Source organism: Oratosquilla oratoria, chromosome 12 (assembly GCF_046742065.1).
Source record: "Oratosquilla oratoria isolate Oo_2021 chromosome 12, ASM4674206v1, whole genome shotgun sequence".
NCBI classification, from domain to species: domain Eukaryota; kingdom Metazoa; phylum Arthropoda; class Malacostraca; order Stomatopoda; family Squillidae; genus Oratosquilla; species Oratosquilla oratoria.
The window spans coordinates 25,019,319-25,045,550 of record NC_134788.1 but is presented as its reverse complement, the minus strand read 5'-3'; the positions used below and the strand labels follow the sequence as shown (position 1 = coordinate 25,045,550).

Genomic DNA, 26,232 nt, shown 5'->3' with positions numbered 1-26,232 from the left:
ACAGTCAGCGGAAATCAAGATGTTATTGAACCTTCCATAACTTTCATAAATGATACAATGATAATAAAAATGGATTATAACATGGATTAAACATGGATTATAAAAATGAAATAGTGAACTGAAATGAAATAGGGCCAAAGCCAAAAGGGGGGGGCCCGGGCCCCCTGGGCCCCCCCCCTTATATCCGCGCCTGGAGTGAAGAGGTTAATGTTTGCTGGAGAGAGGGTAGAGTGCCGGAGGACTGGAAGAGTGCCTGTATAGTTCCACTTTACAAGGGAAAAGGGGACAAGTGTGAATGTAGTAGTTTCAGAGTGATTAGCTTGTTAAGTGTAGTTGGGAAGGCTTATGGGAGGATCTTGGTTGAGAGGATTAGGAGAGGAAGAGAGGGAGTAATTGGTGAGGAACAGTGTGGATTTAGGACGGGTAGAGGTTGTGTAGATCAGATCTTTGTGATAAGACATATGTGAGAAAGCTATAGGAAAGGGGAAGTACGTTTTTTGGGCCTTTATGGATCTGAAAAAGGCTTACAATAGGGTAGACAGAAAGGCACTGTGGGAGGTTATGCAGATATATGGGATATGAGGAAAGCTTCTAGGAGCTGTCAAGAGTTTTTATGAGAGTAGTAGAGCTTGTGTCAGGATTAGAAATGGAGAGAGTGAGTGGTTCGAGGTAAAGGTGGGACTTCGTTAAGGATGCGTTATGTCGCCCTGGCTGTTCAACTTATACATGGATGGGGTAGTGCGAGAGGTAAATGCAAGGGTAGTGGGTCAGGGATTGGAGATGGTTAAAGAAAATGGAGAAAAGTGGGAGGTGAGCCAGCTGTTGTTTGCGGACAACACTGTGCTTGTGGCAGGATTGGAGGAGGGATGGAGGAAGTTGGTGACAGAGTTTGGGAGAGTATGTGATAGAAGAAAGCTAAAGATAAATGTGGTAAAAGTAAGGTGATGAGATGTACAAGGGGTGAAAGTGGCAGTAAACTGGAAGTGAGTATTAAGGGAGAGAGCGACTGGAGGAAGTGGATAGTTTTAGATTCTTGGGTGCAAATGTGGCAGGAAAAGGTGGACTGAAGGTGGAGGTAGAATGTAGATTGAGAGAAGCGAGTAAATGCCTTGGTGGATTAAAGAGTGTAATGAGGAATAGACATTTGGGAATGGATGCTAAGAGGAGACTGTATGAAGGAGTGATTGTGCCAACAGCACCGTATGGGGCAGAAACATGGAACGTAAGAGGAAGAGAGAAGGAGCTTGAATGTGTTTGAGATGAGGTGTCTGAGAAGTATGATGGGGGTTACTAGTCTAGATAGAGTGAGAAATGAGGAGGTGAGGAGAAGAACGGGGTTGGAAAGGGAGTTGGGAGATAGGATTGATGAAAGAGTATTAGGATGGTTTGGACACATGGAAAGAATGAGTGAAGAAAGACTAGTAAAAGAGGTATGGAATGCAGATGTGGAGGGAGTGAACATGAGGGGACATCCTAGGATGAGGTGGATGGATGGGGTGAAGGGGGCTTTGGGGAAGAGGGGAATGTCTGTTGAGGAAGGACGGGAGAGGACAGAAGACGGGTGAATGGAGAGTGGTTGTGATGCATGAGGTGGAATGGGCGGGGGGGGGGGGGGTGAGGTAGTATGTGTGAGCAAAATTTGATGCAGCCCAAAGGGATTTCTCCCCATCTTCTCCTTTTATGCATGGGGGGACGGAGAGGGGGGGTCGCCAATTTAATGAAGCAGCCTTGCTGTGGATGTGCTGTGTCTTGCGACACAGGGCAGTGGACAAGGGGCAGTGGACAAGGGGCAGGGATGACCCGTCATCCAGGAGGTGCTAAGATGAGAGGGAGGGTGGAGGGGTGTGGAGTGTATTCAGGGATGGAATGGGTGGGAATGATTTTATTCCTTTTCCTTTTTGGCTACCTCCCTTGTAAGGAGGAAAAAGCCTTGGTATATGTATGTATGTACTACTATATAGTCTATTAAAGCCCTATCTACCACCCTTCCATCCACCACCTTTGCCCATGTGTATTTATGCTTGACTTTCTAAATACTATATTTGCCACCAACTCTTTCTAGACACATCTCTACCATCATCTCTCCACTATGATTTTTTTCCTGGCATTTTACACTTCCCAACCACTCCATCTGGTTCATCTCCTACCCTAACATTGAGATCTCTCAATATCACTACATTGACATTTCTCCCAATGCACTCATTTAAATCTATCCAAAGAGCCTTCTACACTATTCTGACCACCAGGACCATATGCACTTACAAAGACCCATATCCCTCTTCCCAGTTTCACCTTCACCCACATTAACTTCGAAGAAACCTCCTTTCACTTCACCACATGCTTACCTACCTCTTCACTTAGTAGTATAGCCACCCGTTCTCGCCCTCATCCTCTCTTCACTCCTGACACCTTCCCAACTACACTCCTAAACTCAAACTTGCTGCTCCTCCCTTTCAACTTAGTTTCTCTCAAAGACAACACATCCATCTTTCCTCTCACAAATGTACTGCCTATCTCTTCCCTTTTACTATCATCTGTACCACATCCACGCACATTAAAAGACTCAAACCTTAGGGTTCTGGTAGGAAAACTCCACAGAACCTCTTATGCCTTTGTTAACATGGTAAAAGTAATTCATGTTTAGAAATTGCATCTTGACAAGTGGAAAGAGAGCTGCCAGATATTGATGATCAAACAGTTCAGGGATAGTTTGGTGGTATATAATAATAGTAATAATAAGTTTATTTGGCAATGAATCAAATACATGAAAAAAACACAGTTTGAAATTACAATTGCTGAGGATAACACAAAAAAGCATGTAAGCTTATTTCCATCGGTCATATGGAAAGAATGAGTGAAGATAAACTAACAGAAAGAGTGTGGAAGGTAAAGGTGGATGGAGTGAACTCAAGGGAAGACCGAGAGTGCGATGGATGGACGAGGTGAAGGGACCATGGTTAAAAGGCCTTGATCAGAGACGAGGTAGGATGAGATGTATGCGTAAGTACGACAAGACGTCACCTTTGCATGACATTGGTGTTTGTTTCTCCTTTTCAGGTAAAAGCTAACATGCCGTCTCGACCAGTTCCGTCTCGTCAGCTTGCTCGTCGGTTGGCCCGTCAGTTTCTGGGTCGCAGTGAGAGGGATTCGCCTCAGCTGGAAGTGTTCGAACCCCCTCCAGAGTACCTGCAAGAGGATTTGACGCATATTGATTCCAATGTGCCTCCAGAGTTCCTCTTTATGTTGAGAAATATTCGGTAATTTTTTGTGATTGATTAGAGTTTACATAGATTTATGTAGATGTGAGTGTGCTCGCACAGTTTTCGTGTGGTTTAAGTATGAAGATACATGCAACCATGTGTTGAGTGACTAGGTTGTTGGGTTCATGCCAATGAAAAGTGTTGACATACTTGACAGGAAAGGTATCTCCGTTTGGGGATGTAGAGCAACAGGAAGTTGTGTAGGGGGAATGGAAAAGATAAACTGTGGTATTCTTTGAAAAATTATTTCCTTATATAAATCCTTGGAAATTATTATTATTATATTTTTTTTTTTTTTTTTTTTTTTTTTTTTTTTTTTTAAGAATACCACGCCAAGATTCTTACAGTGGTATTCTTAAAAGAATACTTCCCTTATATAAATCTTTCCCTTCCAAAGATTTATATAAGATATATGTAAGGAAAGAAATTTTTTAAGAATACCAACAAAAGCATCTGAAAGTTATCAAGAGATGGCTTTTCATAGATGCATCAGCTTTTGGAGCGACATAGAAGAGGAAATTGTAATGGAAAAATAATTTAGATCAATTTAAAGCCAAATTTGATACATAGAGACGAAGGTGAAGAGTTTAGTTTATTTCTTGTATGTTATGATTAGGTGAATGCATAAGGCCACCCACCCACAGGGCCCTGACAAGGGGGGGGGGGCACTTTTGGTGGGAAAAAGGTAAAGCAAATTCCCCCTAATGTACTTTTAATGCATGATTTATTTATCATGAGTTGTGTGTATAAACATTGTTTTGTGGATGAATGTTACATGTGAATCGTGGCTGTAAGTGACCATCAGATGGTAGTGGTGGTGTGTGTGGGGGGGGGGGCGCTTTTCGTCTCACCCCGGGGCGGCACTTACCCATGTCGGAGCCCTGCCCATCCGCTCATATAAACCAAGGTGTTCTGTACAACAAAACATCTGGAGAGATTGAATAGAATTAAGGTTTTGTTTTGGTTCAATAAAATGACGGATAGGTCCGAGAAAAAAATGTAAGAATTCCGACACCCCGTAATAATTCTTTATCATTACAGCGTGTTTGGTCACTTTGATATGCCGTTGTTCCTGGAACTTTGCAAGAGCGTGGAAACTCTGCACCTGTACAAGGGGCAGATGCTCTTCAGGGTCGGTAAGTACAGATCAAGTAAATTTACGAATATGATTAATGTATTTAAGAGGACTAAGGCTGCGTTTACACTGAGCGAGTCTCGGCTGATTCTCCTTGACCATTGCGAGTTCATTTGAGTAGAAACCACATTGGTTACAATCTTTCGTTTTTTTGTTTTTTTCATTCTTCAGAAGTCAGACTACCTTTGCATCGTATATTGAGAAACTGAATGGCAAAATGAAAGGAGCTGAACCTTTATGAATGTTAGATAGATTGATGAAGTGTTCTTAGAATGCTGTAAGCAAATTCTTCTAGTTATTGAAATTCACAGCATTTGGCGAAAATCGGCCCTGACTCGCCCAGTGTAATCACAGCCTAAGAGGGCAGTGGATGAGGTGCTTTGATGACCCGTCATCCAGGAGGAGCCAAGACAAGAGGAAGGGAGGGAGGGCAGGGTGGTGAATGGGAGTGGAGTGGATGTGGGGATGAAATGGGCGGGAGTGGATTTATGCCTTTGACTTTGGCTACCTCCCTTGTAAGGGGGAAACATGCCCTTGGTATAAGAAGGTGCCCCTTGTTGTTTCATTTAGAGATTTTTTTTCTTCCCAAAATTGATAATAAAAAAAAAAATAGTGTAGTGAGACCTCTCACTAACGGATGTTAATTAGCTGTGTTTTCGCTGTGTTTTTGGTGCTGTTGTTTAGTGCGTGCAATCACTATGCCACCCAAAAAAACACTCCAAAACACCGAAAACACAGCTAATTAATGTCCGTTAATGAGAGGCCTCACTGTATATTGTACAAAGAGAAATTGAGTACCTAGAGACTGAAGAAATGCATAGTACATACATATACCAAAGGCTTTTTTCCCTCATACATGGGAGGTAGCCAAAAGACAAGGCATAGAAACCACTCCCACCCATTCCATTCCCTACATACTCCATTCCCCTCCACCCTCTTCCCTCCCTCTTATCTTGGCACCTCCTGTAATGGATAGTACCAATTTATAAAGGGAAAGACTGTGGGCTCAAATGTCACTGTGTTAAGCCTGTTTATGGATGAAATGATGAGAGATGAATGAAAGTGTTGTGAATAGGGGGAGTGAATTTAGAGGGGAAAAAAATGCAAGAATTGATATTAAACTACTGAGTAAATGCAGATGACGCTCCTGGTGGAAACAGAGGGTTTGAAGAGCTTTGATTGAAAGTGACTGTGGTAGGGGGCGTTTGCTATATGAGAAAGTTAAGCATCAGAAAGTAGAGTTATGGATAGACAGAAATAAGGTGAGGAGGAGAGCAGGGATGGAAAGAGAGCTACCAGATGGTGTTCATGAAAGAATACTGGACTTGTTTGGGCATTTGGAAAGAATGGATGAAAATAGGCCAACAAGAATTGTGTGGAAGGCAGAGGGCAGATAGTGTTCATGAAAGAATACTGGGATTTTTTGGGCATTTGGAAAGAATGCGTGAAGATAGATGAGCAGAAAGTCTGAACTGTGTTTGCGGTGTTTTCGCTGTGTTTTTGGTGCTGTTGTTTAGTGCGTGCAATCACTATGCCACCCAAAAAAACACTCCATAACACCGAAAACACAGCTAATTAATGTCCGTTAATGAGAGGCCTCACTGTATATTGTACAAAGAGAAATTGAGTACCTAGAGACTGAAGAAATGCATAGTACATACATATACCAAAGGCTTTTTTCCCTCGTACATGGGAGGTAGCCAAAAGACAAGGCATAGAAACCACTCCCACCCATTCCATTCCCTACATACTCCATTCCCCTCCACCCTCTTCCCTCCCTCTTATCTTGGCACCTTCTGTAATGGATAGTACCAATTTATAAAGGGAAAGACTGTGGGCTCAAATGTCACTGTGTTAAGCCTGTTTATGGATGAAATGATGAGAGATGAATGAAAGTGTTGTGAATAGGGGGAGTGAATTTAGAGGGGAAAAAAATGCAAGAATTGATATTAAACTACTGAGTAAATGCAGATGACGCTCCTGGTGGAAACAGAGGGTTTGAAGAGCTTTGATTGAAAGTGACTGTGGTAGGGGGCGTTTGCTATAAGAGAAAGTTAAGCATCAGAAAGTAGAGTTATGGATAGACAGAAATAAGGTGAGGAGGAGAGCAGGGATGGAAAGAGAGCTACCAGATGGTGTTCATGAAAGAATACTGGACTTGTTTGGGCATTTGGAAAGAATGGATGAAAATAGGCCAACAAGAATTGTGTGGAAGGCAGAGGGCAGATAGTGTTCATGAAAGAATACTGGGATTTTTTGGGCATTTGGAAAGAATGCGTGAAGATAGATGAGCAGAAAGTCTGTGGAAGGCAGAGGGCAGATAGCGTTCATGAAAGAATACAGACGCTCCTCTACTTACGTTCATTCGTTTTACGTCTGAACTGACTAAAAAAGAAAAATAGTGAATTTTTGAGTTTAGCACTCTCTCCGTAGTACAAGACTTTCAAACGATAGTTATGCATGACACTGCGTCCATTGTTTACATGGCACAAACGACAGACTGAACGTGCCTTGCTTCCTCCTCCTCCTCCTCCTCCTCCCCTTCCTCCATCATCTCACTTTATGTTGCTTGAATTTAATTTATTTGAAATTAATGTTATTATTTTACAATGTTATGTCTATAATTAATGATTTAGGGGTGTTTTATAAGATACAGTAATAGAATTTATGGATGTATAGTACAGTATTAACGGTCATACATTACTGGAACGTACAGTAACAACTTACGTTCATTTTCACATTACGTTCGGCCGTTCAGAACGTAACTAAAACGCAAGTTGAGGAGCGTCTGTACTGGGATTCTTAGGGCCTTTGGAAAGAATGGGTGATGATAGACTAACAAGAATTGTGTGGACGGCAGAGGGCAGAAAGGATTCATGAAAAAATACTGGGATTGTTTGGGGCATTTGGAAAGAACGGGTGAAGATAGATGAGCAGAAAGTCTGTGGAAGGCAGAGGGCAGATAGTGTTCGTGAAAGAATACTGGACTTGTTTGGACATTTGGAAAGAATAGATGAAAATAGACTAACAAGAATTGTGTGGAAGGCAGAGGGCAGATAGTGTTCATGAAAGAATACTGGGATTTTTTGGGCATTTGGAAAGAATGGATGAAGATAGGTAAGCAAAACTTCTGTGGAAGGCAGAGGGCAGATAGTGTTCATGAAAGAATACTGGAATTGTTTGGGCATTTGGAAAGAATGAATGAAAATAGATTAACAAGAATTGTGTGGAAGGCAGAGGACAGATAGTGTTCATGAAAAAATACTGGAATTGTTTGGGCATTTGGAAAGAATGGATGAAGATAGATGAGCACAAAGTCTGTGGAGGGCAGAGGGCAGATAGTGTTCGTGAAAGAATACTGGGATTCTTTGGGCATTTGGAAAAAATTGATGAAAATAGACTAACAAGAATTGTGTGGAAGGCAGAGGGCAGATAGTGTTCATGAAAAAATATTGGGATTTTTTGGGCATTTGGAAAGAATGGGTGAAGACAGGTAGGTAAGCAAAACTTCTGTGGAAGGCAGAGGTGGATGGAGTGAACTCAATGGGAAGACCAAAGTTAGACTGGATGGACGGAGTGTCAGTTATGAGATACCGATCAAAGAAGAGCGAGAGGTCGAGAAATGGGTGTGAGAGGAGAGCGGTTGCAAATAGATGACAAATTGACGCAGCCTGAATAGACATTGACTTGATTGAACAAGGGGTTACCATGCAAATAAAGTTGTCGGAATTGTTATTAGATACAGCAGACCGTGGGAGTAGACCTGTTTGCGAGCACTGAGAGAACAGTTTGATGATGCATACGTTAATGTGGCATTTGGACGCTTACGTTTATAATTGTATTTGTGCACATGCAGGTGAGAGTGACGAGAACATTTACATCGTGCAACAAGGATGTCTTCATGTCCACGTCTCGGAAACTGACGGAACCACGCTCGACCTGAAGGAGGTGTCACCCGGGGAGTCCATCATTTCCTTGCTCTCCTTCTGCGACGTCTTAACGGTAATATATTCGTTGACCCTTGTTTAACGAAATATAATTATGTGTGACGTGTTAGGAAATGACACTACCCTTGTTTATCGAAATATGATTATGTGTGACGTGTTAGGAAACGACGCTCACCGGCCGAGCAGGTTATAGCATCACTACTTGTGATGGAAGTCGAGGTGATGGCAGCTCGAACCCTGCCAGCAACTAGTTGGACCAAGTGCATGGTTTATTAAAGGGCACCATCCTAGCCTCCTTATAGCATGGGAAGTTTTGTGATGTTAAAACGAATTGTCAGTTATGTTAAGAAAACCTACCGACTCCATAATATTCACTTGAAGGTGCAGACCTGAAAGGCTGGTATATGGTCTCGGAACCAGCCCCAGGATCTCTCTCTTGGATAGGTTGCACTGTTTTTGTAATAATTATGTCAAATTTGCATTTTTCTTTGTTGTTTTTGCAAATGCCAGACTATTTTATTTGTCCTTGGTTTGCCCCTCGACATCCTGTACCTTCATCTCGAGGTTCGGCCCCCAGGTGGCTGACACTGTCATTTGATAAGATCTGCAATGTCCATTAACTTTGTATTTTGTTCATGGTTTCACACGAGGAGAATTACCAGCCGAGGACTTATCCTCTCTCTCTCTCTCTCTCTCTTGCTCTCTCTCTCTCTTGCTCTCTCTCTCTTTTTTTTTTCTCATATATATATAGGTGTAATAGAATCTGCCCTGTAATGATACCCGGTGACTTTTACCTGTTATTGTGGTGCTACGGTCAGTGAGACCAAAGACAACACGGTGGCTAGTGATGGGACAATACAAGAATTTTTAACCTCTTCACTCCGGGGCACATCGCTCATCTGGCAGCGTTAGCTGCCCGACGTGCGATGTTGCGTCATAATAATCACATTATAAAAAATAAAGTCAGTGCTCAATCGTTCATTCTCTTTCACCTGTGAATTTTGATAACCATAGAAAATATGATGAAGCCAGTTTAGAGAGAATGGAGGTTACGTAGGTACGACTACAATAAATATAATCAAGAGGCTGACGTTGGCATCATCGCGTGCCCACTTGCTCCTCATGACGCTTATGTAGGCGTCATTGTATGGAAGTGGTTAACAATTCTAATACAAGTCCTGATACTGTTCATACTAAACATGGATTCTGATGCGAGTCTATATCTGATACTTGCAACGGTTATGTTCTGGTGCTGTGGTTGGTTTCAGAACCAAATACTTTACGAACAAATTATATTTATTAATCATTTATCGGAATCTGAAGTTCAGAGCAATATTGGGATTTGTATCAGAATTGTTAAGAATTTTTGTATCGTCCCATCACTAATGTTGACCATTGATCCTTGGTCCCTTGTGCGAAAATAGAAAAGACGGGGAGAAATCTCGTTGGGTTGCATCAAATTATCGTTTGTTCATGACCACCCTTGCCTTCTCCCTTCCCTGCTCAACAGACAATCCCCTCTTAACCCAGTGTCAGTTTTGCCGTTCTTGTTACGGTTAAGGGCAGGTATGAAGCGGCCTTGCTGTGGATGTGCTGTGTCTTGTGACACTACTTCTGACCCAGGGCAGTGGACAGGATGCAGGGATGACCCGTCATCCAGGAGGTGCTAAGATAAGAGAGAGAGTGGAGTGTATTAGGGATGGAGTGGGTGGGAATGGTTATTATGACTTTTTTCTTTTTGGCTACCCTTATAGGGGGAAAAAGCCACAGCAGGCATAGCAGGTCATTGGTCTAGGGCCCATGGGTAACTGGGGCCCACTGAAACTAGGTTGTTATGCAAGAATTAGAAGAGACCCGTTTTCATTTTAAGTCCACCCTTCAGTGGAGGAAGATGTTCTGACATTAGCAATGATAAAAGTTAGAAAATATCGTCGGTCACAGGTGCCGATCTTGCAAATGAACTTGATACGTCAGGTGATTTTATTCAGGAGGGGTGTAGCGCTTGTCTTGAACAGGCTAAACCGAGAAAGGCGGTTTGTTTTTAGTTTTCTTAATTGTACATGCCGTCAATTTTTTAACCGTTTATTCTCATGTCACCTAAAGGGGGTTGTATCAAAATAAATGCCGTATTTTTCAGCTTCCTTGTGGTTAGTTGTTCTTTCCTGACAACTTGTAGTATGTAAATTGAAATAATCATTATTGCACAAGGGACCTCTCTCTCTTTCTCCCCCTCTCTCTCCTCTCTCTGTCTCCTCTGTCCCTCTATCACTCCCCTCTCCCCCTCTCTCTCCTCCTTTCTCTCTATCTCTTGTGCTATCTCTCTCTCTCTCATGCTCTCGGTCTTGTGTTTGTCTCCTGTATTTACTTGTGAGTGGTTGGAAAGGAAGTGATGCCATGCAATTGAATCGGTGGGGGTAACCCAGCAGCTTTAGCTATTGGGCCCTGCTGTGGAGGTGCTGTGTCTTGTTGCATTGCCTCTGACCCAGACAATGGGCCAGGGGTGGCCCTTCATCCACAAGGAGCTAAAATGAATAGGGGGGAAGAAGCTTTTTGGTATTTAATAGTACATACATATACCAAGGCTTTTTCCCCCCTTACTAGGGAGGTAGCCAAAAAGGAAAAGGCATAAAAACATTCCCACCCATTCCATCCCTGAAAACACTCCACACCCCTCCACCCTCCCTCCCATCTTAGCACCTCCTAGATGACGGGTCATCCCTGCACCCCGTCCACTGCCCTGGGTCAGAAGCAGTGTCGCATGACACAGCACATCCACAGCAAGGCCGCTTCATTAAATCGGCGACCCCCCCTCTCTGTCCCCCCATATAAAGGAGAGTGTATTGAGGAATAGAAATTTGGGAATGGATGCTAAGAGGAGATTGTATGAAGGAGTAATTGTGCCAACAGCACTGTATGGAGCAGAAACATGGAACATAAGAGAGGAAGAGAGAAGGAGCTTGAATGTGTTTGAGATGAAGTGTCTGAGAAGTATGATGGGGGTTACTAGGCTAGATAGAGTGAGAAATGAGGAGGAGAACAGGGGTGGAAAGGGAGTTGGGAGATAGGGTTGATGAAAGAGTATTAGGATGGTTTGGACACATGGAAAGAATGAGTGAAGAAAGACTAGTAAAGGAGGTATGGAAGGCAGATGTGGAGGGAGTGAACATGAGGGGACGTCCTTGGATGAGATGGATGGATGGGGTGAAGGGGGCTTTGGGGAAGAGATGAATGTCTGTTGAGGAAGGACAGGAGAGGACAGAGGACAGGGGTGAATGGAGAATGGTTGTATATGGAAGATGTTGCGATGCATGAGGTGGGGGGTGAGGTAGTGTGTGTGAGCAAAATTTTGACGCAGCCCGAAGGGATTTCTCCCCGTCCTCTCCTTTATATGGGGGGACGGAGAGGGGGGGGTCGCCGATTTAATTCAATGCCCCATCTAAGCATCTCTTAGAATACTGATGCCCCCTATAACATATAATTCTTATGCAAATATATATATATATATATATATATATATATAATACGCAATTACACATGTGCATACACATTTTTACATAGGCATATTGTATATTCACCATATGTGTTAACTTGCACACATACCCATACTTGCAGAACCACCTGTATATTAACAGAATTGTCAAGCCGCATAAATGCATTAGATTTTGTATATATAGCTTGTTATTGTATACCTTTTCCATTGTTATACCTTGAGAAATATATAAAAAAAAAATCTTTCTTTTTTTTTTTTCTTTTTTTTTTTTAATCTATTTTATTTTATTTATTTATTTATTATTTTCTTTTTCTTTTTCCAGGGACATCCACAGCCTTACAAGACTGTTTCTGCCAAAGCCTTGGTGGACACGATAGTCATGAAATTCCCAGTCAGAGCTTTTGACGTGAGTTGGTGTTATCTGGTTACGGAGCGGGAAAGATGTGAAGACAATGTTTTAACGATAGAAAACATTTGCATAAATGCTTGAGAATGTGCTCATATGTATGTGTGTGTATACATCTAAGACTTGTATACAATTATATGTATGTGTTTGTGTGTATGTATAGTGATAGTCCATTGATCTTTAAGATTTTTTGTTATTTATTTATTTATTTATTTATTTTTTGTAAGCATAAGATAAAGGAAGCAAAGAGGAGAGCAGATGTGAAATGGGGAAAGAGTATGACAGAAAATTTTGAAAGTAATAAAAAGATGTTTTGGAAGGAAATTAAAAGAGGAAGAGGAGGCAAATCAAGGTAAAAGGTGCAGATGGAGAGATGATAATGGAAGAGAAGGGAGTGAGAGGAAAGTGGGCAGAGTATTTTAGGGTGTTGTTAAATGTGAAGGAGGATAGGGAGGGAAAGGTAGTATCAGTGGGAAGCGCTAAGAACATAAGAGTGAGGAAAATGGAGGAGAAATAGGGAAGGATGAAGTGAAAGCAGCTGTTAAGATGTTAAGAGCAGGTAAGGCACCTGGGTTGGATGGATGCCATGCAGAATGTCTGAAGAAAGGAGGTACAGTTATGGTGGACTGGCTGGTGAGGTTAATTAATGTTTGTTTAAGAGAGGGTAGAGTGCCAGAGGACTGGAGGAGTGCCAGTATAGTTCTGCTTTACAAAGGAAAGGGGGACAAGTGTGAGTGTAGTAGTTTTAGAGGGATCAGCTTGTTGAGTGTAGTTGGGAAGGCTTATGGGAGGGTCTTGATTGAGAGGATTAGGAGAGGAACAGAGGGAGTAATTGGTGAGGAACAGTGTGGTTTTAGGACAGGTAAGGGATGTGTTTTTTTGTTTTGTTTTTTTTTGTGTTAAGGCAGATATGTGAGAAAGCAATAGGAAAAGGTAAGGATGTTTTTTGGCCTTTTATGAATCTGGAAAAGGCTTACGACAGGGTAGACAGGAAGGCACTGTGGGAGGTACTGCAGATATATGGGATAGGAGGAAAGCTGTTAGGAGCAGTCAAGTGTTTTTATGAGAGCAGTAGAGCTTGCGTTAGGATTAGAAAAGGAGAGAGTGAATGGTTTGAGGTAAAGGTGGGACTTCTTCAGGAATGTGTTATGTCGCCCTGGCTGTTCAATCTTTACATGGATGGGGTAGTCCGAGAGGTGAATGGAAGGGTAGTGGGTCAGGGATTGGAGATGATTAAAGAAAATGGAGAAAAATAGGAGGTGAGCCAGCTGTTGTTTGCTGACGACACTGCGCTTGTAGCAGGATCAGAGGAGGGATTGAGGGAGTTAGTGACAGAGTTTGAGAAGGTGTGTGAAAGAAGGAAGTTGAAGATAAATGTGGGCAAAAGTAAAGTGATGAGATGTACAAGGGGAGAGAGTGACAGTAGGCTGGAAGTGAGCATTAAGGGTGAGAAACTGGAGGAAGTGGATAGTTTTAGATACTTGGGTGCGAATGTGACAGGAAAGAGAGGAGTGGAGGTGGAGGTAGAATGTAGATTGAGAGAAGCGAGTAAATGCGTTGGTGGATTAAAAGGTGTAATGAGAAATAGACATCTGGGAATGGATGCTAAGAGGAGGTTATATGAAGGAGTGATTGTGCCAACAGCAATGTAGGGGGCAGAAACATGGAACATGAGAGAGGAAGAGAGGAGGAGTTTGAATGTATTTGAGATGAAATGTCTGAGAAGTATGATAGGGGTTACTAGGCTAGATAGAGTGAGAAATGAGGAGGTGAGGAGGAGAACAGGGGTGGAAAGGGAGCTGGGAGATAGGGTTGATGAAAGAGTATTAGGATGGTTTGGACACATGGAAAGAATGAGTGAAGAAAGATTAGTAAAAGAAGTGTGGAAGGCGGAGGTGGAAGGAGTGAATATGAGGGGGCATCCAAGGATGAGATGGATGGATGGGGTGAAAGGGGCTTTACAAAAGAGAGGAAGGACAGGAGAGGACAGAAGATAGGGGGGAATGGAGAAGGGTTGTGTATAGATGAGGCTGTGATGCATGAGGGGGAGTGGGTGGGGGATGGGGGGTGAGGAAGTATGTATGAAAAAAAAAAAATTGACGCAGCCCAAAGGGATTTCTCCCCGTCTTCTTTTTTGCATGAGGGGACGGAGAGGGGGGGTTGCCGAATTTATGAAGTGGCCTTGCTGTGGATGTACTGTGTCTTGCGACACTGCTTCTGACCCAGGGCAGTGGACAGGATGCAGGGATGACCCGTCATCCAGGAGGTGCCAAGATAGGAGGAGGGTAGAGGGGAGTGGAATATATGGGAAATGAAATGGGTGGGAGTGATTTCTATGCCTTTTTCTTTTTGGCTACACCCCCCCCACCCCTCCGTGTAAGGGGGAAGAAGCCTTTGGTATATGTATTTATTTTTTATTTTTTATTTTTTTACTTGGCTACTTCCCATATAGATAAGATAGTTCTTTATTTGATCTCTGCTAAGTTGCATTAAACAGACAAAAGTTATAATTTTTTTGTGAAAGATCTAAGGATGGTACACTATTAGATGTAAACATATTCACATTACCAGTGGATATTATTATATGGAATGAATAGTTTCTTGTAACCTGTTTGAGGAATATAGATATTATTAGTTGATTTGCTCACTGTTTTTTCTGGTGTTATCATTTTTCTTCTATTTGCAGGAGGTGTTCCGTCAGTACCCAGATATGTTTGTCCGTGTAGTACAAATCATCATGGCGAGATTGATGCGCGTTACATTCACAGCGCTCCATCACTATCTTGGCTTGTCTTCAGAGCTCGTAAATCCCGTACGTATTACATTGTATATACATTTACATATGAATGGTGGATGAAGGACAAGTGTGTGTCTTAGATGGCCAAACCTCTCATAAGGTGCAAATGAAAATGAGCCCTTTGGGTCCTTTATAATCACTTGATCTTGTAGTGGGTATGTGAGATCCTCCGGATACATATGTAGTTGGATGGAATAATGCAGGATTTTTAAATTCTTTTATTTATTTATTTATTATTTATTTTTTTGTGTGGATAAGATTTTGTGGGAAGGCAGATATATGAGAAAGCATTAGGAAAAGGTAGTGATGTATTTTGGACTTATGGATCTGGGAAAGGCTTATGACAGGGTAGACAGGAAGGCACTGTGGGAGGTATTGCAGATATATGGGGTAGGAGGAAAGCTGTTAAGAGCAGTCAAGAGTTTTTATGAGAATAGTAGAGCTTTTGTTAGGATTAGAAAATGAGAGAGTGAGTGGTTTGAGGTAAAGGTGGGACTTTGTCAGGGATGTGTTATGTATCCCTGGCTGTTCAACTTATACATGGATGGGGTGGTGCAAGAGATGAATGCAAGGGTAGTGGGTCAGGGAATGGAGATGGTAAAAGAAAATTGAGAAAAATGTGAGATAAGCCAGTTGTCGTTTGCCGACAGCACTGCGCATGTGGCAGGACCAGAGGAGGGATTAAGGACAGAGTTTGGGAAGGTGTGCGAAAGAAGGAAGCTGAAGATAAATGTGGTTGAATGTAAGATGATGAGATGTACAAGGGGAGAGGATGGCAGCAAATTGAAAGTGTGTATTAAGGGAGAGAGACTGGAGTAAGTGGATAGTTTTAGATACTTGGGTGCGAATGTGGCAGAAAAGGGAGGAGTGGAGGTGGAGGTAGAATGTAGGTAGAGAGAAGCAAGTAAATGCATTGGGGGATTAAAAAGTGTAATGAGGAATAGACATTTGGTAATGGATGCTAAGAGGAGATTGTATGAAGGAGTGATTGTGCCAACAGCACTGTATGGGGCAGAAACATGGAACATAAGAGAGGAAGAGTTTAAATGTGTTTGAGATGAAATGCCTGAGAAGTATTGGGATGGTTTGGATGCATGGAAAGAATGAGTGAAGAAAGTAAGAGAGGTATGGAAGGCAGATGTGGGGGGAGTGAACATTAGGGGGTGACCAAGGATGAGATGGATGATGTAAAGGGGGCATTGGGAAAGAGGGGAATGTCTGTTGAGGAAGGAAGGGAGAAGACAGAAGATAGGGGTGAGTGGAGAATTGTAGTGTATGGATGATGGTGTGATGCATGGAAGGGAGTGGGTAGGGGATGGGGGGATGACGGAGTATGTGTGAACGATATTTTGACTCAGTCTGAAGGGATTTCTCCGTCTTCTCTTTTTCTGCATGAGGGGACGGAGAGGGGAGGGTCATCGCCGATTAAATGAAGTGGCCTTGCTGTGGATGTGCTATGTCTTGCTGCATTGATTCTGACCCAGGGCAGTGGGTGAGATACAGGGATGACCCATCATCCATGAGGAGTTAAGATGAGAGGGGGTGGAGTGGGTGGTGGATGGGAGTGGGTACTTGCCATTTGACTCGGCTACCTCTCTTGTCAGGGGGAAAAAGCCCTAGATATTTAAACAGATGTATTTATTTCTACGTGACAATTTATTTTCCATTGCAGAGCCCCAGGCGGGGAAGCGAGGGCAAGATCGGTCTGTCTTCACCGGCCAAATCCAAAAAGGACCCGAGTGCATCCCAAGGCTCAGGTTTGTGTGCATTCGCTTGAATGTGGGCACGTATAAACATGTGCATCTATAATATCGTGTGTATATATACAAGCGTGTGATTCAGTTGACACATTTTCGTGTTTATCCGTGCAGGTCTCCTTGTCTGTTAGAGCCCAAGCCACGTCCTAAAACTACATTGTTAAGGGGCTTTATAGTCTCTCTTTCAAGGACTCTTTATGGGGCATTTAATATATTTTGATATTATGGAGGTGACACCATGACCAGGAGACTTTGGGTTGTGGCCTGCATTCAAGAACATCCATTGGGTACAAAAAGGTGTTGCCAGCAGTTTCTAGCCCAGATATAAGTTAAGAAGGAAGCTATATATTGCGTATGTCAGAGACGTGACCCACATTTCCGACAGATACGCATATACAGTGGTCTTAACCCATTCAACTCCGATGACACGATGTCTTGTCATTTGGTCAAATAAAACAAAAAATCATAATAAAACAACAAAATGTTTGATGATCAAACAGCACCAGAAAAATATGACGTCGTCAGTCCTCCTCGAGGAGGAGGACTGACGACGTCATATTTTTCTGGTGCTGTTTGATCATCAAACATTTTGTTGTTTTATGATTTTTTGTTTTATTTGACCAAATGACAAGACATCGTGTCATCGGAGTTGAATGGGTTAATCAGGGGGGATAGTCAAGTCGAAACGTACTTTTGCCTTGCGTCGTTGTGGGAGTAAAATATGAAGAGGTAGTGTCTGTAGTCCCCGTATGTTGGTTGCCTTTTATTACACGCAAGGGACTTGTTGGAGGCAGGCTTACGGTCAAGGTAAGGGGGATGACAGAGTTCAGTTTTATGCTCCAAGGTCGTAGAGAGGACTCGGAAACTGCCAGTTCATTAGGTCGAGGTCATGTGTCATTCCAATATGTATCTTCCTTCTTTAAAAAAAAAAGAAAATGCAGCTTAGAAACTTAAGTAGCGGTATATAAATGGCATACTGTAGAATCGCCATAGCTTAATGTATATAATCAAGATAATGGAGCAAAATGGTATAGCAATCATAATAACTGAACCGCTGACAGATGTTCGACTTGAATCCACAATTGTCAAGCGTCTGAGAAGCGTTTTGGACTAGGGTTTCGGTACATCTTTGTACCTTTGACTATTCTTGTGTCAGATGTTTGTCAGTAAAGGACCTGTCACACCAAGCTTATGACCTGTTTCCGACCACCAGCGACCCTGGTTGATTTGTGCTGTTCCTCTCTTTATGAAAAGAATTCAAGACAGTGATGCGATTGGAATGAATCTCATCCCCCGTCATAAAGATGAATATGTAATATCCACCTGGTGCTAACCACGAGAGAAACAAAAGTGCCACCGTCCGTCGAAGGCGGTCGGAAACAAGTTGTAAGCTTGGCACGACTGGGGCTTAACCCATTAAACTCCGATGACAAGATTCTTGTCATTTGGTCAAATAAAACAAAAAAATCATAAAACACCAAAATGTTTGATCAAACACCAGAAAAACATGACGTCAGTCCTCGCTTCGCGAAGCGAGGACTGACGTCATGTTTTTCTGGTGTTTGATCAAACATTTTGGTGTTTTATGATTTTTTTGTTTTATTTGACCAAATGACAAGAATCTTGTCATCGGAGTTTAATGGGTTAAAGGACCTGTTTTAGGGTCCACATGAACCAGGTGATGACCTTAGAGTACCAGGAGTTCTTGAGTGTGGCACGGCCCCCAGCGGGAGAGTGGTGGGTCGGCTGCTGGGCGAAAAGGAGAGGCAGGCAGGCAGGCTCTGATACAGCAACGCTTCTCCTAAGCTTCACTAATATGTCACCGAATCGCCCACTGTGAGGGTCAGCTTAAGCTAATTTAGTTGTTTGCATGCATTAGGTATTCGCATATGCTTATTTTTTCCCTACATTTTAGCTTTATATTTTTTTATTTACTTTTTTCTATTATTTGTAGTATTTGGCTAATGGACGTAGGTAACAAGGAATATATCGTATGCCGTAGTTGCAAGTTCAGATCCTACTTTGCTCCGTAAGTGGGACAGGTTATGTAGGTCACAAACGAACCATCAGTACGGGCTGAAGCTCTATCTCCAGACCAGGAACCGTATTCCCTCCACCTTTTCCACAATCGCTGGGTTTTTCGCCCTGCTATCTTGCTTAGAACAATTTTATCGTCTTTCGTGCCGGGGGATTTGGTAGTTTGTCATCAATAACTTGCTTTTGGAATTTTAGGGACAAGGTCGCTTTGAAGACCTAGAATCGTAAAGGTTGTAAAAGAGAACTTTAACCGCTTCAGTACGAGTCAAATTCTTGCACAAAACATTGGCTGCCATATGTACGATTCATTACACTACATGCATTATAAAATATAAAGTTACTGATGTATTACTTGTTCTCTTTTATTCTGAGTAATGATAATAAACACAAAAAATGTGATCAAACCAGTTCACAGAATCTGGGGGTAACTCACGTATAACTACAAGAAAATATATTTAATCAAGGCGCTGATGCTGGGATCCTCGTGTACTCACTCGCGCCTCATGACGCTTACGTAGGTGTCATCTTACCGAAGTGGCTAAGGAGGGTAGCGGAGAGATAGTAGAAGTTATAAGAATGCCGCACGACTCAGATCTGTAGGTTCTCCGAAGTTCGTAAAATATTGACTATAAAACTGCATCAATACTTGATTTGGGATCGCGTAGGGGAGGAGGTTTCATGTGAGCAAGGCCAGTAAGGCTCACCTCAAGATGCAGTGCGTCATTTTTCCTGTTGTATGAAATCACCTCGCAAGTTTGTGGCCATGAACCATTATTGATAGTTTTGATTTTTAAGACAATGATGTCAAAGACCCAGAGGTGGATTTTTAGTCTGCAGTGGTCATGCGAGATGAAGTTGGAATTATCTTGTTGCCCCATTTCAGAATTCGTCAACTCTCCTCCCGCCATCTGGAGCCGCAACCCTGAGGGTCTGGCACTTGTTCTCTAGACAGGGCCCCGAGATTTATTTATTTGTTTTATTTATTTATTTATTTATTTATTTTTATTTTATTTTTATTTCTTTTCTCTCCGTGAACAACTACTTTCTCTTCTAGACAGGCCCTGATCTCTCTCTCACTCTCTCTCTCTCTCTCTTTTTTTTTTTTTTTTTTTATCATGAAACAACTATTTTCTCTTTATTGTTTTAACGTGTGGAGAGTTGACAGCTGGTTGCTGCTGCTCCTCCTCGTCCTCCTCCTGCTAACTCGTGCTGGGCCTTGTGGGGCTCCAGGTTCTCATTCGACGAAAATCGAGGTTGCGAATATCATTAATGACGTAAACGCAGGGCCCTCCCGTGGGAGGAGGAGGGAGCATATGCCCTGGGGCGTCACTTTTAAGAGTTTGGCAATTCTAGTCTGGGCCTGCCGTCCACAAGACTGACAAAATAATTATAATAAAAGAAAAAAAAGGAGCCCTGAATATTTGACCGTAATCTACGAATTTTGTGTTCGGAATGTGAAATGTTTTTTTCCCTTTCTGCAATAGACACATTAAATAAAAAATCTTAAAACCTGTTTAATTAATTCGCAAGCCAATAGCTATAGTTAACCCCTTCACTCTGGGCCAAAATCTCGCGGGCAGCATTAGCTGCCAGACAAGCGATGTTGCGTCATAATACTCGCATAAAAAGTCACTGCTGTATTGCTCGTTCTCTCTTTCACCCGTGAGTTTTGATAACCATAGAAAATATGATGAAGCCAATTTACAGAGTATGGGGGTCACGCAGGTACAACTACAATATATATAATCAAGACGCCGACATCGGCATCCTCGCGTACCCACTTGCTCCTCATGACGCCTACGTAGGCATCATCGTATCGAAGGGGTTAATGGGCAGTAAGGGATGGTGGAGGTGGGAAAAGGTGGAGGGGCAGGGGCATCACTGACAACTTTGCCCTAGGGCCGGCACTTACGCACGTAAGGGCTCCGTGTAAATGGTAGTTTCCTCGTAATTGAGGCATCTAGAATCGAAAGGGGTGAATGCTGCAATTCCTTGGTATGGAAATATGGTTCTCAGAGCGCTTGATGTTAAGAGTCAAAATGGTTTATGCACAATTCCAGCATTTTCCCCCCTTTCTGTTCTAGACATCTCGAGTGTTAAATGGCGTTAGGTGTTTGTTATCGAGATTGTTAGTATACTAACCTTTTACTCGTCAAGAAAGATAATAATTAAGAATCATCCATAGCCAGATACTATGCTTTTTTTTCTTACTTACTTTAGTACTCACATGAAAGTATGTGCCTTTCTTACCATAGCTAACGACCATAGGTAAATGCTCGTTATTAGGTTAGTTTCAGAAGTGCAAGTAGACCATGTCGTTTGTATGCTTTCGTTTAAGTTGGCGGAAAAAATCATTCTATTTGGTTAGAAACCTAGAACCACCTTGTTTTTATTTTCTTGTTTTTGTTTTGTTTACTAATATAATTTTATATTCTGTTAATGAGTAGACTGGCTTGAGCCCCTGAGACATTGTGTGCTAACTCTAAGGTCGTAGTGTCCCTCTCTGACGTTCACTTGATTTGGCCAGATGGGATTAGCTCGGCCCTTGCAAATGAAGATTCAGCTGCACACCAGGAAGACTCACAAAGCCTGCCCTCCTCTGTGCAGAGCAGTAGCTTACGAAAGATTGTTCTTATAGATCCCAACGATGAAGAGGATGAGGAATATCTCCTGCAGGTGGCTACAGAGAAGTTCCAGGTGGGTCTTTACTTATTAAAACGTAACTTTCTTTCCTGCGGTGTCGGTCATGTAACGTGCCTTCACCCGTTCCTAATCTCGTATCTTTACGTTACGTCCCTTCGACCTTATGAAACGTATCTCCCAAGTTTTCTGTTTCCTGATTCTCGCTTCTTTCCCAAACCTCGACATTTTTCTTTTTCGACTTCTTCTGGAAGTCGTATTTTGCACATGCCCAGACATAAACACAGCTATGTTCTTATGAATACACATTACCACACAAACAGGTATTTTCAGGCTGCGTACTGGGACAAAACACATATTTTGGGAAGAAGGAAATCCAGGAGGTGTAATTACCGTAGGAAAATTTGTAAGGTGAAGTGGCCTTGGTATGGAGGTGCTGTGTCTTGCTGCATTGTTTCTGACCCAGGGCAGTGGACGGGATACAGGGATGACCCGTCATCCAGGAGGAGCTAAAGGGGGAAAAGCCTTTAATACAGTGAGACCTCTCATTAACAGACATTAATTAGCTGTGTTTTCGGTGTTTTTGGTGCTGTTGTTTAGTGCGTGCAATCACTATGCCACCCAAAAACCACTCCAAAACAACGCAAACACAACTAATTAATGTCCGTTAATGAGAAGTCTCACTGTATATAGATAGTTATAGAGCTGGGTTCCTTACTACCAGACAGGTAGTTCATTACAGAAAAATCTGGGGTGCTTTTCTGTCAATGCGTAACAAATTTTTATTTCCTTAGAGCAGTGCGCATTACTTTGTACAGTAAACCCTTTGATATAATGGATGATATAGGGACAAGGGTCTGTTGTTTTATCTGGAGATCCGTTATAACTGAGTATCCCTCGCAATAAAGGATTTTCATCCATTATAGCGTGGGTTTGTCTGGTCAGATTTTTTGTCCGTTATATCCGATATCTGGTATATCAAGGGTCTACTGTATGTGTGTGTGTATATATATATATATATATTTATTACACACACACACTCGCATAGTAATGCAGACCACTCTAAGGAAGTTAAAATTGGTTACTCATTGATGGACATGGTCCCCAGATTTTTCGGTAAAGAATTACTCTGGATTATTTACTGTACGAGACAGAAACTCGAATTTTGAGAGGCAGAGAGGAAGATCCTAAAAATGTTTTAAGATGGGGGCTATGAGGACAGAAATGTAGAAACGAGGTAAAGAGTGAGGGTGGAATCAGGGCTAGCACTAAGTTGATTGAAGAATAAAATTGCTAAGATGGTTTAGGCACGTGGAAAGAACAAGTGAAGAAAGACTAGCAAAAATAGTGTACATACATACATACTTTTTCATTTAGGAATGTCCCCTGTAGGGCTACAAGGAGAAGGATGCCTAGTCCCACTCCCCATCCCTTTCTTCTCGCCTCTTACGATCCAAGTGGAAATACTTGGTGGCAGTATTCTTTCCCCCCACCACACGGAATTCCCCCACAGCAGAACATGAATACTCGGAGAAATGGTACAGGACAGCAGCAAGGGGTTGGGGGACAGCATAAGGGAGGTAGCCAAAAAGGAAAAGGCATAAAATCATTCTCACCCATTCCATCCCGGAACACGCTCCACACCCCTCCACCCTCCCTCTCATCTTAGCACCTCCTAGATGACGGGTCATCCCTGCACCTTGTCCACTGCCCTGGGTCAGAAGCAGTGTCACAAGACACAGCACATCCACAGCAAGGCCGCTTCATTAAATCGGCAACCCCCCTCTCCGTCCCCCCATGCATAAAAGGAGAAGACGGGGAGAAATCCCTTCAGGCTGCGTCAAATTTTGCTCACACATACTACCTCACCCCCCATCCCCCCACCCATTCCACCTCATGCATCACAACATCATCCATATATAACCATTCTCCCCTGTCTTCTGTCCTCTCCCATCCTTCCTCAACAGACATTCCTCTCTTCCCCAAAGCCCCCTTCACCCCATCCATCCACCTCATCCTAGGACGTCCCCTCATGTTCACTCTCCACATCTGCCTTCCATACCTCTTTTACTAGTCTTTCTTCACTCATTCTTTCCATGTGTCCAAACCATCCTAATACTCTCTCATCAACCCTATCTCCCAGCTCCTTTTCCACCCCCGTTCTTCTCCTCACCTCCTCATTTCTCACTCTATCTAGCCTAGTAACCCCCATCATACTTCTCAGACACCATCATCTCAAACACGTTCAAACTCTTTCTCTCTTCCTCTCTTGTGTTCCATGTTTCTGCCCCATACAGTGCTGTTGGCACAATCACTCCTTCATACAGTCTCCTCTTAGCATCCATTCCCAAATGTCTATTCCTCATTACACTCTTCAATCCACCAAGGCATTTACTCTCTTCTCTCAATCTACATTCTACCTCCACCTTTTCCTGCCACATGGGGGGTGAGGTAGTATGTGTGAGCAAAATTTGACGCAGCCCAAAGGGATTTCTCCCCGTCCTCTCATTTTATGCAATGGGGGGACGGAGAGGGGGGGTCGCCGATTTAATGAAGCGGCCTTGCTGTGGATGTGCTGTGTCTTGCGACACTGCTTCTGACCCAGGGCAGTGGACAAGGTGCAGGGATGAACCGTCATCCAGGAGGTGCTCAGATAAGAGGGAGGGTGGATGGGTGTGGAGTGTATTCAGGGATGGAATGGGTGGAAATGATTTTATGCCTTTCCCTTTTTGGCTACCTCCCTTGTAAGGGGGAAAAAGCCTTGGTATATGTATGTATGTATATATATATATATATATTTCTTAAAAAATAAAACTTAGTTTTCTGCAGGTTAACCCAACCACTTTCTAAACTAATTTTCAACTTTTTCACACATACAGATGTGTAAAAATATACTATTTGTTTCTTAGATTATAATCCACAAGCAATGTTTCCTTTAATTTTGTTGTTGTTGTGAGCACAGAAATTTGCTTGTGAGCAAATTTTAACTTCTTTGCAAAGTATGTGCACACCTATGCAAGTCACCATACTCACTGCAGGACACAATACAAGTTATCTCAAAACCACGTGCAAGATTATGAAATTGTTCACCAACATTTCAAAAGTCATTGACAGATCCTCAAAATCACATTTTTTTTTTTAAATTATTATGAAGGAAGGAGTCTTAAAGTGTGCAAGGATGGTGTGTGGAACAAGAAGGACAGGGGGAAATAGAAGAAAGGGTAGTGAATGGTGGGATGAGGAAACAAAGAAGGTTGTAGAAGAGAAGAAGCAAGTATTCACAGACTGGTTACAAAAGAGGACGGGGGAGTCATATGAGACGTACAAAGAAAAGAAAAGAGAAGTAAAGCAAAAGGTAAAGGAGGCAAAGAGGAGAGCAGATGTGAAATGGGGTAGGAGTATGACAGAAAATTTTGAAAGTAATAAAAAGATGTTTTGGAAAGAAATTAAGAGAGGAAGAGGAGGCGAATCAAGTAGGGAAGAAAAGGTAAAAGGTACAGATGGAGAGATGATAATGGAAGAGATGGCAGTAAGGGGAAGATGGGCAGAATATTTTAGGGAGTTGCTAAATGTGAAGGAGGATAGGGAAGGAAAGAGAGCTGCAGTGGGAAATGCGAAGAAAATGAGAGTGATGAGTGAGGCGAATGGAGGAGAAATAAGGAAGGATGAGGTGAAGGCAGTTGTAAAGATGATGAAAACAGGTAAGGCACCTGGTCTGGATGGATGCCATGCAGAATGTCTGAAAAAGGGAGGTTCAGTGATGGTGGACTGGTTGGTGAGGTTATTTAATGTTTGCTGGAGAGAGGGTAGAGTACCGGAGGACTGGAGAAGTGCCTGTATAGTTCCTCTTTACAAGGGAAAAGGGGACAAGTGTGAGTGTAGTAGTTTCAGAGGGATTAGCCTGTTAAGTGTAGTAGGGAAGGCTTATGGGAGGATCTTAATTGAGAGGATTAGGAGAGGAACAGAAGGAGTAATTGGTGAGGAACAGTGTGGATTTAGGACAGGTAGAGGTTGTGTAGATCAGATCTTTGTGGTAAGACAGATATGTGAGAAAGCTATAGGAAAGGGGAAGGATGTTTTTTGGGCTTTTATGGATCTGGAAAAGGCTTATGATAGGGTAGACAGAAAGGCACTGTGGGAGGTTATGCAGATTTATGGGATAGGAGGGAAGCTTTTGGGAGCTGTCAAGAGTTTTTATGAGAGTAGTAGAGCTTGTGTCAGGATTAGAAATGGAGAGAGTGAGTGGTTTGAAGTAAAGGTGGGACTTCGTCAAGGATGCGTTATGTCACCCTGGCTGTTCAACTTATACATGGATGGGGTAGTGCGAGAGGTGAATGCTAGGGTAGTGGGTCAGGGATTGGAGATGGTTAAAGAAAATGGAGAAAAGTGGGAGGTGAGCCAGCTGTTGTTTGCGGACGACACTGCGCTTGTGGCAGGGTCAGAGGAGGGATTGAGGAAGCTGGTGGCAGAGTTTGGGAGAGTATGTGATAGAAGAAAGCTAAAGATAAATGTGGGTAAAAGTAAGGTGATGAGATGTACAAGGGGTGAAAGTGACAGTAGACTGGAAGTGAACATTAAGGGAGAGCGACTGGAGGAAGTGGATAGTTTTAGATACTTGGGTGCAAGTGTAGCAGGAAAAGGTGGAGTGAAGGTGGAGGTAGAATGTAGATTGAGAGAAGCGAGTAAATGCCTTGGTGGATTAAAGAGTGTAATGAGGAATAGACATTTGGGAATGGATGCGAAGAGGAGACTGTATGAAGGAG

General features: G+C 42.7%; 1 protein-coding gene across 3 annotated transcripts in view; it reads left to right on the top strand.

The window, feature by feature from the left end:
- The window catches only part of sws (patatin like phospholipase domain containing sws), a 125,794-nt gene that overhangs the window by 12,824 nt on the left and 86,738 nt on the right, over positions 1-26,232 (top strand). For 2 of the 3 annotated variants that reach the window (XM_076194610.1, XM_076194609.1), the window contains exons 4-10: positions 3,058-3,257; positions 4,302-4,396; positions 8,252-8,397; positions 12,155-12,238; positions 14,925-15,050; positions 16,708-16,792; positions 21,357-21,526. In XM_076194610.1, coding sequence (XP_076050725.1) covers positions 3,058-3,257; positions 4,302-4,396; positions 8,252-8,397; positions 12,155-12,238; positions 14,925-15,050; positions 16,708-16,792; positions 21,357-21,526 — 906 coding nt within the window. The remainder of the gene's footprint in view (positions 1-3,057; positions 3,258-4,301; positions 4,397-8,251; positions 8,398-12,154; positions 12,239-14,924; positions 15,051-16,707; positions 16,793-21,356; positions 21,527-26,232) is intronic. The other variant, XM_076194611.1, reaches the window with a different exon arrangement.